The 10,892-nt window shown below is 42.8% G+C and overlaps 2 protein-coding genes across 2 annotated transcripts; both read right to left on the bottom strand.

Annotated features, from left to right (window-relative positions):
- Positions 1-2,195: 2,195 nt before the first annotated feature.
- Positions 2,196-4,387, bottom strand: vent (ventral expressed homeobox). Its single transcript, XM_030379765.1, has 3 exons — positions 4,371-4,387; positions 2,749-2,965; positions 2,196-2,629 (listed from the first exon to the last, which is right to left on the bottom strand). Exons 1-3 carry the CDS (start codon positions 4,385-4,387, stop codon positions 2,360-2,362), a joined length of 504 nt encoding a protein of 167 aa, XP_030235625.1. The 3' UTR covers positions 2,196-2,359.
- A 600-nt stretch (positions 4,388-4,987) lies between these two features.
- Positions 4,988-6,894, bottom strand: vox (ventral homeobox). Its single transcript, XM_030379547.1, has 3 exons — positions 5,938-6,894; positions 5,575-5,810; positions 4,988-5,447 (listed from the first exon to the last, which is right to left on the bottom strand). Exons 1-3 carry the CDS (start codon positions 6,317-6,319, stop codon positions 5,187-5,189), a joined length of 879 nt encoding a protein of 292 aa, XP_030235407.1. The 5' UTR covers positions 6,320-6,894; the 3' UTR covers positions 4,988-5,186.
- Positions 6,895-10,892: the final 3,998 nt, after the last annotated feature.

The following is a 10,892-nucleotide window of genomic DNA, read 5'->3' on the forward strand; positions in this document are numbered from 1 at the left end:
GGGTCACCCCGATGATAACAGCATTCTGCTTAATTAAAGCTTTTTACTTTATTGTTTGTTGGTAGAAACCGATACTCTTTTTATCGTCTTTGTCTCTCTCTCTCTCTCTCTCTCTCTCTCTCTCTCTCTCTCTCTCTCTCTCTCTCTCTCTCTCTCTCTCTCTCTCTCTATCTCTCACTTTCTCTCTCTGTCTCTCTGGTGAAGGGGCACTTTCATGTTAATTTATATTTCTTTCTAAACAAGATATTGAAGTTTAATTTGTAACCAGTGACTCGACTTTGATAAGTATTAGTTTATTAGTGCCTTCTTTTGAATCGTTTGTTACTGTAAGCTTTAGGAGACATTTGCGGAAATATCGTTAGAAAATACCTTTAGTCTTCCCACATGAATTAAGGGTTAGGGATAAGAAAAAAACGGAGGAAAACATATGAAAAATTAATTGTCAGCTGAACAGTCAAATAACCCTTGCCATATTTCCCTGTTATGGCACCATAGTAGCCAGGGCCTCTGGGCCGAGAGACCCCCCTCCCTGCCCCTGTCGTGGCTGCAGAATGTCTGAAGCCATCAGCCATGCCCCTCCCTTGGTGCCTCTGCATAACAACCCATCAACATCTCCTCCAGCCCAGAGCCAGGCCCACTCACCCAGCCCAATGGATTAACGGGCACTGATCCGTTTGAGCCGTGTAAACCAAGTAGCAGTGAATGGACGCTGATGGATTACCATCCCATGCTCCTTTAACATTGAATGTGGAACGCTTTTGAAGGCCTAGCACAAGCACCACTAGTAGTATACTTAAGTACTGTGAAGGTGCAAGAATTAAGGGTACTTTGGGGGGAAAAGTTGCATTGTAGAGATGATGCATACTTGATGAAATCAAATAGACATGCAAGAGGGATTAAGGGATCTAGCAGATATGCATGTGTTCTGTGTGTATGGTCTGAGGGCTGGCTACGATTCGATTTCTTGGAATGATCACAATGATCTCACACAAAAAGAGTGACGACTTTCGATTTTAACAACTTTTGTAATGTAGCCTACATAAGAAAAACATATTTGTATTGTTATGAACATGTTTCTGATCGTTTTAAACGTGTAGTAGTCAAAATAAGTTGTGTATTGGCTACAAGTTTGAAGAAATCCATCAACACTGCCTGAGTAAGTCAAACCATATAATTGAGAAGTCGGACCAGTTGGCTTAAGATTGATCACTCAATGGCATCGCTATACCAATCAGAAGGTACAATTATCAACGGATAGCGAAGGCTTTTGGACGACAGAATGACTCAATCAGCCCCATATTTAGAAGGTTCCTAATGACTTTAAGGTGAGGCAATACACACCTTTGGTAGACTTGAAGGCGCCATCCCAGAGAATCTCTCAAGTAAGTGCGAAGGGTTTCGGTGGGACACAAAAGGGCTCAAGGGATATCAATGATCTTGTCATTAGCTCTGCTTTGATGTTCCTTTGAAGATGCTAATCGCAAGTGAACTGCTCCACTCCCCACAGACGGCGGCCGTTCGCCAGCAGCCATCGGAGCCATATGCTGACGGAGGGGGGCGGCACGACTGCAATCATAATAGTTTAAATCAGATCGATCATTATTCGATGGAAACATAGGCTCAACGGATTAGGTATATTGTTAATATAAAACTTCGCATAAATCGGGACAGTGGGATAACACTTCATATGAAAAATGTTAACGACATGGGATCGCATGACATTATTCTGACAAAAGCAGCAACCATCCCGTCTATCTATCCTATTGGGACTCGAAAGACCCCCATAAAAACCGTTTACTTGTAGATCTCAATATTCACTGTTCTATCTTGTGGCCAGCCTCCTAATATAGATTCATATAGGAATAATAAATTATGATTATTATCTTCACAAAATGATCAACAGGAGTATTTATGGTTGCGTTATTTCTCGCATGAATTGCACACACTTCAAGTACCAATTCGACATGGTGGTAAATTGTTAGACTTTAGGCCTTGGGCCTCTGGGCGCAATACACCCCAGCCATGACACTCACAGGTAGGTGTTGCGTTACAATCAGGAATGACGGAAAGGATATTCAGAAAAAAAGTTAGTTTATTATATTTCATTCATTTTTTTACATACAAGATTGTACACGTTTTTCCATATAATATCTCATTTCATTTTGTACATTTTATTATAATCTCTTTAGATATACTTTAGAAGCAAACTACTCCGTACGGCCTACATAAATGCTTATTTGATCAAAAGATAGTGCTTGTAAAAAACAATTTAAGAACAAAACTCTTAAGAGTAATGGCTGGGAGATATCTAGATTCTAGATGTAAAAGCATCAGGCCAACGTGTTCAACACGCTGGGGTTTAATAGTAGTAGGGGGGAGCCAGCGGGTGCATGTGCTGCTGGTGCACCAGCTGTTGCGCGGGGTACGAGAGCCCGCGAACTGGCTGAGGGGAGCCGTCGCGAGAGTTGTAGAGAGGGAGCTGACCGCCGAGCGGGTGGTGCTGAAACGCAGGAGCGGGCGCGTACAGAAAAGGCGGTAGTAGACCCGGCGGAGCAGTGAAGAACTCGGGGCGCGAGTCCTGGAGGTCTCGCTTCAACTTCATCCGTCTGTTCTGAAACCAGGTCTTCACCTATGGAGCAAAAAGTTCAAAAACGTTATAAACTACAAATCTCGATTAAAAGCCAGATCAAAATCAAAAACCCGGCCAATAGACCCGGCCCACTGGTTCACAGCCATGCTGTTATTTACCTGAGTTTCAGATAGGCTAAGCTTCTCGGCGATCTTCCTCCTCTGCGTAGCGCCCAGGTACTTGTGCCGGCCGAAGGTGTCTTCCAGTCTGTTGATCTGCTCCGATGTGAACTTGGTCCTCATTCTGCGGAGGCCGGCCTCCCCCTCGCTGTCCTCCCCCTGCTCGCTCTCGGAGCCCGACGTGTAGCCACAGCTATCTGTTGAGGAGGAAACAGACCTTTAGTTACAATTGTTCCGATCTTAGGGCAGGCCCTTACAAGGATAAATAGGCTACAGGCTATGAACGATTGCTAGATCATCCCAAAACAACAAGAAATCACAATAACTTACTGTTCGGCGAGGTCGGAGAATAGCTGTCCGCCGGGGCGTTGGAAAGCACTTCAATACTTGAATAAGTCCCGGGTTTAGGTGGATCTCGAAGACGGGTTCTCTTAACCTCCGTTTCCTTGTGCGTTGAATAAAAACTTTTGGATAGCCATTCAATGGAGAAGTTTGCCATGATGTCCTGGTAGTGTCTGGCCTGGGTGCCCCTGTGGGTCGGCTCCTAGCCGCTATATAGGAGGGGCACATGGCTTTATTTGCATATATGCGAAAGGATCACAACAGAGCGATAAAAGCTCGATAGTCGTTGTAATTGAAGGTAATAGGGGCTGCATTTATGTTTTTTTTCTCACGTTCACGGCTGGCTGATAGGTTTAGGCGCCAGCAGGTCTGAGTATCAGTGGGCGGGGATCGGAGGGGGAAATTATGATCAGCACATGAGTGACTTAGAGCAGGATCCGTTTAATGCTGCTGCGCTCACTTCACATGTGATGGGGACGTAGCCTACATTCTGCTCGGAGATTATGTTGGGCGGGTTGTTTAGAATTCACTCTAATTATGGTTAATTAAATACAAATCAAACACAAATGTTTCTTTCTGCCGTTTATAAACAACAACAGTCGTATTCAAGAAATGTTTTTACTATTGTACACACATACAATTTCATTATCATTTAGGCTATTCGCTGTCACATCTTGAATTCGCCTGTTTTCTAAAAGACAGCCTCCCACTGTGGCTGAAGCCTTTGTGCGTGTCTCGCTAAGTGTGAGAGTCCCCGCGCCAGAAGGCCTAAACAGAAAGTGAGAACCGTGTGTTTGATGTTTGTTGACATGTTAATTTGAAGGACATTTGCTGAGGCGACTCTGCAGCACTGCAGCCCCGCAGACCACAAATAAGAGTAATCCCACTTACAGTGTCATCAAAATGATGACGATAAGGATTCATTTTTTAATCTAAGGATAGTCTTTTTTTCAGTTAAACCTCGTATCCTGTATATTTGGAGGAAGACAGGCCCAAATAGGCATTATTATTAATTAAATTATTAAAAGGAAATTGTGTGTGCTGGACGTTTGCGTGTGTGCGTGCATGAATGATTAAGCCTGGCTTACCTGTGTGTTTATAAAAAATAATGGATAAGCTTTCATCTGGTCCACTTCAAGGCGTTTGGCCAAAGCAATTAGCCTATCTTCACACCGTCGCAGACGTTTTGTGACCACAACTTCAAACCGCAGGGATCAGACCTGATTCTGGCCGGCACACAATGGCCCAGACTTTCTGGAGCCAGGCCGGAGGGACCTTACAGTAAGTGTAAACTCATCAATGCAGGACTTAATTTAGGCTAATTGTTGACCATGATCTCCCCGTTAGCCTCCTTTGAAGTGCAGCGCCGGGGACAAACAGAATTAGACGCCGCGCATATAAAAGCGCACCAGGGGGCCGCTGGGAGACTGTGGGCTGACGGGTGAGGAGCAGCCCAACGACCCCTCACCAAATGTTATTAGTTTGGTTTATACTTTGGCGAATATTCAACGACGGCACATTATAGTTAACTCATCGCAAAGTCTGCAGTCTAGTCTGTGATTTAATCCATTCTATGAGTTTGTTGAACCACATAATTAACATAATATCTCTGCGCCGCTATAATATGGATGGGGCAGGGGATTAAATCAGGGGATCTGAATGACTCAAGATAAGAGCTTCATGCGGGAAAAATGACTACCCCCTCTCATTTTACTGCCGCAGAACTTTTTACTGATGCAGAATAACTTTCACAAATTGAATAAGGTAAGCATGATCTAATCTTAACGAACAAAACAAGCATCTATACCAGTCTTTAGGCCTATATCAGTCTTTAGGCCTATTGCGTTGAATATAAATGTTCTGAACAAGACAACAATAAAAAGGAAACTCAAAACAATTTTTGCAATAAAATGTTTTTTATTTAAATATAAATATATTTCTTTAGGGCATGTAGGCCTACTCGAGATGGGCTTATATAATTTTACAACTGTACATGAAATGACATAATAAAAATAAAGAAGACGTTCACATTGCACATATATTCCTGTATCCTAGCCTAAGTGTTTCCGTCGAATAATAAATTCACAGTTCGGGTTCTAGTAGAACCGTGGGTTGGTGGCCGCCATATGATAGGGCACTTGGTAAGAGATGATGGGCTGTGGGGTCAGAGCCTGGAGCTGTTGGCCCATCGAGGGGTACATCGCCAGACCGGCGTGATGGGGATATTGAAAGCGCTGTCCGGCGAAGTCGTGGCACTGTATCAGGGGCGACAGCGCAGGCGCAAAGTACTCCGCGCGCATGTCCTCCTGCACCTCTCGCTTCAGCTTCATTCTCCTGTTCTGGAACCAGGTTCGAATCTGAAGAAATCAACCAATAGAAAGTTTGTTAGTCAGTGCGCAGCAAGCTCCGTTTATAAAAAAAATATAGATCATTGGTAATAATAAAGAAACAAATACATTGGCTTTTGCTATAAATGATAGTTACCTGAGTTTCGGAGAGGTTAAGTTTCTGTGCAGTCTTTAGTCGTTCCCCTGCATCCAGGTATTTGTGCTTGTTGAATATCTTCTCCAGTTTGTTGATCTGTTCGGGGGTGAACTTGGTGCGGAGGCGCCGCTGCAGGGCCCCGTCCCGGTCGGCCTCGCTGCTCTCCTCCACAGAGGGACACTCTGACAGGCCGGCCTCGCTCTCGTAACCAGAAGAGTAGCCGCTGATTTCAGAAACTGATAATAAAAATACAAAAACACTGTTAGAAATCTGCGTTTGCAAGTTCAGATCACACGTACACACAAATGAAGAGTAGCCTACTGGATATGTTTTGATTGGAAATTAACCAGAATATCAACTTACTTGGTGAAACACAGCTTGTGGACCGTGCAGGTGAAGCCAAGCTGATATCATCGTTGGGATCCGCGCGCTCAGCCGTTTTTAAGGACTTAGGTTTGGGTTGGAGATAATCCTTGCCATAGGATGACGGTTGGCGAGGCTGCACCATGCAGCGGACGTGAGGTATCACAGGGGACGTTAAATCCTTGTGCTCGTCAATTCGCTTTGAAGGAGTGCTGCTCTGGGCCATCCAGTCGACGGAGAAGTGTTTGACCATACTTGCAGAGAGTTTGTAGACTGTGTAACTCGGGGAATAAAGCTCCACACAGAAGACACCGTGGCGTGTTGTGCCTGTGGGGACCGAGGAGCGGGTATTTGTAGGCCGGGCCCTCACACTCATTTGCATTTGCAAAGGGACGTTAACACCCAATCGATTCCAATGATTAGGGCTAATGGCTCGTTATTGAAGTCTTTACATTTCCTGTGAATGTGTGAAGACCTGGCGCCACCGAGTCTGTGAGAACCCCTTGAGCTCATACATTCGGCGGCCGGACAGAAACGGCGGGTGCACCATCGAAATTGCTGTGCGTAAAGCAGAGGTGGAGACCCCATATGGGGCACTTTCGACCCTTTTTTCATACACCCATTCCAGGTCCAATACCTCTACAAACTGTAGGTTGTTTAAAACATTAATGCTGCGTCTTTTTCAGAAGAAAGTATATCATAATTACGATTAAAAATCTGACTATATAGGCTTATGACGGAGTTAAAATAAGAGAACTTTCATTAAAATTAAAATATTATAAAAATAATATGATGGATTGAGGTAAGGCTCTATAGCCTAATAACACAAGGCTTTTATAAAAGTGGGCGAAGGTCAAAACAATGGTCTGACATCGCCTTGATGCCCATAGATCTCACCAGGAAACAGGCGAGGACGTTTTTTGTGATCATATCACGGTAATATTTCCCCTGGAATCTAAAAATAATCTCAAACAGTTATTCAATCAAATATAAATCGAAAGCACGCAATGCAGCAGTAAGTATTGACACGTCTTCGACCACCCCCCCCCCCCCCCCCCCCCCCCCCCCCCTCCCGCTGGGCAGAGGCGCCAGCGACCAACAGCCAGCATCTGACAGTAAGCTCAGATCAAAGAACTTACAGTAGCAACACAATTAGGCCTGATTGTCGGTTGGTTCAAATGTAAATAAGTCAAAACAAGCTGGTAGGAAGCCCGTGGAACGCATAGAGGTAATATATGTGTAGCCCGTGGAATTAGATGCAATGCATGACACAATGACTTTTGTAACATTCATTTATTGTAGAACACATCGTTCTTACGACAGTGTAATATATCCTTAAACAGAATATAATTTGGATGCTTACAGTGCTCAACAGTTGCATTTCACTTTCACTCGACGAATGACATAATAAATAAAGTAAATAGGCTACAAAAATAACGTGAGTGGTATTGCAGTAAACGGGAAATACGGATCATTTTATAATGCAAAAAATTAAATGACTCATCACACATTAAATGACATAAGGCTTACATTTCAGCAAGCCTGAAATAATTGGGGACCCTACCGTAGTTCCCTGCGGATTTATTTCACCCTAGTAGTTTTCTCCATTAGATTTGATATTTTTAACTGACACTGCAGTTCACAAACACACCACGTGTTCCATCTCAATTTAACACCCCACCCAAAATCCCAATGCAACCACCGCCATCCACCACAAATACTCAGTCACTGATATGCCATATAAGTGCTCCATAGTCAAGGCAAGGCAGGACAACTTTATTTACAGTTTTTCTCCGTTGCTTTGGTTCATTTCTCAGATCAGAATTGAAATTCTCAAAACTACCTGTTCAATCTTCACATCAGTGTGTCTGACTTGTGCACATGAAAAAAACAGTTTCTCATTTATTTGAACACGTTGCAAATGCTTTGGTACATCCATGCACATGATTATGTACAATTCTCTTTTCTTTCCTACATTATCAATTGCTTACGTCATGTTGATCAAAATGTATTGTAATGGCTTATCTATGGAATAGACATTTAGTTATTAGTTCATTGCATAAGTCTTTACATGCAAAATGGTTGATCAAGTTGTCATAATATGTCAAGCATATTTCTATACATACACTGGCATTAGAGCAGGCTATTTGCACCATGGTTGTAGAAAACAATCCCAGAAGATTAAGGGAGATAAAGAGTGCCATTATAGAGGACAACAACATCTTTGAAAACATCCAAACAGTCAGCATCTCAACCATTGACAGGGTGCTGAAAAGACACCAAATGAGTATGAAGCAGCTGTACAATGTTCCATTTGAAAGAAATGGTGAAAGATTGAAGGAGCTGCACTACCAGTATGTACAGGTAAAACATGTATGAGCATGCAGTAACTTTACCTCACAGTAAACAGTACAACATCGTATAGTGATATACAGTACTGTAAGTGTGACCTTTACACATTTGCTATGGCTGTAGAAAAGAAGATGCAATATGTGCTGTATACATTTGATGTAACTGTATCTTGTCCAAAATAAAAATGCATGTAATTCATAAAACAAATTTTGTGTCTTCTGGATATAGCATGCAATGGAACTGGAAGCAAGTAAACCAACGCACAACTTCATCTACGTAGATGAGGCTGGATTCAACCTTACGAAACACAGAAGGCGTGGTCGAATATCATCGGCCACAGAGCTACAGTTGATGTGCAAGGCCAACGGGGCGGGAACATAACTATGGGTGCTGCTATCTACGAGAATGGTGTGCTTGCGCATATTCCCCTTATTGGGCCATACAATACAGAGCGTCTTGTCACCTTTTTAGACACTCTCCAGGGATCTCATCCCTGAACCAGAGAGGGGTCAGATTGGAGATGACTTGCCAAAGTACGTGATAGTTTGGGACAATGTCAGTTTCCATCACTCCAACATCATCAGGCAATGGTTTGCAACCCACAACAGGATGCTGATGGAGTTCCTCGCACCCTACTCCATTCCTTAATCCCATTGAGGAATTTTTCTCAGCATGGAGATGGAAAGTTTATGATCACCAGCCACATACACAGATGACCCTTCTGGCTGCCATGGATGCAGTGTGTGATGACATCACAGCAGATGCCTGCAGAGGCTTGATACGACACTCTAAAAGATTCTTTCCACGCGGCATCGCAAGAGAAGATATTCGTTGTGATGTGGATGAGAATTTTTGGCCCAACAGACAGGAACGTCGGGAGGTGTAGGAAGACTGCACTGTAATTCCTACAGTACTGCATGTACCGTTTTCCCTAAGGAGATTATCCTATGTTCACATTTCTAATTTTGTTTTTTTCTTTGTGCTATGCAGTGTTGTCTTTTCCTTTCTGTATCACAATGACATGGTCTGTCAATAAATTATAGTAACATCTTAAATGTGAATCTTGTACAGTCTCTTGCAATCAATCTCCCACATACACTAAAGTGTAACTTACAATTTACAATAATTGTCTTCAAAACTTTAGCCACAGATTACATCAGAACATCCCTCCAGAGTACACTGTTATATTGACAACATGACTAAGCAATTTGACTCTTATCCGTAGACAATGACACAAGGACTTGTCATTCTGATGGCACTGACATGTTCATTGAAACAGATATTTACTTTTGAGAGATGAACTAAGGATTTTGAGCAAGAGACTGGCTTTTGCAGGTTATCCATGGTGTTTTGCTATTTGAACGCATTGTTTTGGGAAATGCACTTACTGCTTTGCAAATTTCAATTCTGATCTTAGAAATGTACCAAAGTGACTGAGAAAAACTGTAAATAGCATACATGAGGCAGACTCCAGGTGCTACTTATAGAAACATAGCCATACAATAAAATGAAATAATAAAAGACGGATACGTAAAATAAAGGCAAAAAAAAAAAAAGTGCAATATATATGAGATTCAGCAGAAAGCTAAAGCAAACAAAAGTCTCCAAACATATCCACAGGAGGACAATACACTTTCTCCTTTTGCAGCGCGATTCTCTCAGCTGCCTTTATGGGAGAATTTTACTCTTACATTAAATTATATGTTATTATTATCTTGCCTACACGCAATATGAATCCAATAAGTGCAGAGAAACATTGGGTATACACTGCACAACCCTCCCTCTAGTACAACAGCCTCTGGAATGACTCCAGGCTTGACCTTTTTAATGTGCGTTGATGACATGTTCCATATGTGATGGGAGCTGGTAAACAGTGCAGTAAGACAGCCTTGACATAGGGGAAGAATGCATGGGAAGAGGTAATGACATATGGTTAATGTATGGGCCGAATGTGGAAATAGGTAGGGGCCCTGGCTCTTCAGTTCTTTGCAAACCAACTAGGCTTTGTTCTCACTTGTTCGCAAATAATAAAGAAGTCTTTATCTTTCATGCTTCAGACTGTTCAAACTCTTATTTTGTTAAAGTGTTAAATGTGGTTTATCCACCACACCTTCTGCTCTGAGTAGACTCTCGCTTTCTCATATGTCTTAAGTCTCTCCTGATGAAAAGTCAACCAGTCCGGTTTCCTGTCTGAAACACACTCACGTCCTGTTATTGCAGCAACGGGGAGATGTGGCTGTACCTAAAAAAGCAGAGAATATAGCGAGTACCCCGTGGAGGAATGAGGAGTGACATTGTGGACGTACACTATGTCAGCAAGTTGCTCTGGCGAAGACGATGACATCTACAACAGGTTATCCATGAAAGGCATGTTCATCTCTCGGGCCAGTGGCACGGTGGGAAAATGCAGAATGATTCGACACAACCGGGACAAGAAGAAAGAGCCCAAACCCTCAGAGGTTAAACCGACTGGCACACACCAGAAAGAACATGGCCAAGGAAGGAATCAACTCGCTCACGTAGGGCTGTGCGATATGACGGTATATTTTGTGTGACGAAATAAAAAACGTCTATCGTTTCACATTATGCTCCATCGTTTATTT

Source organism: Gadus morhua, chromosome 15 (genome assembly GCF_902167405.1).
Source record: "Gadus morhua chromosome 15, gadMor3.0, whole genome shotgun sequence".
NCBI classification, from domain to species: domain Eukaryota; kingdom Metazoa; phylum Chordata; class Actinopteri; order Gadiformes; family Gadidae; genus Gadus; species Gadus morhua.

What these genes read in the sequence shown, in the direction of transcription:
- vent (XM_030379765.1), bottom strand. An exon ending in TTAGCCTATCTGAAACTCAG is followed by an intron (nt 2,630 to 2,748) that starts GTAAATAACAGC and finishes TTTGCTCCATAG; the next exon opens with GTGAAGACCTGGTTTCAGAA.
- vox (XM_030379547.1), bottom strand. Translation starts at nt 6,319, where the DNA reads ATGCAAATGAGTGTGAGGGCCCGGCCTACAAATACCCGCTCCTCGGTC. An exon ending in CACAAGCTGTGTTTCACCAA is followed by an intron (nt 5,811 to 5,937) that starts GTAAGTTGATAT and finishes TTTTATTATCAG; the next exon opens with TTTCTGAAATCAGCGGCTAC. An exon ending in TTAACCTCTCCGAAACTCAG is followed by an intron (nt 5,448 to 5,574) that starts GTAACTATCATT and finishes TGATTTCTTCAG; the next exon opens with ATTCGAACCTGGTTCCAGAA.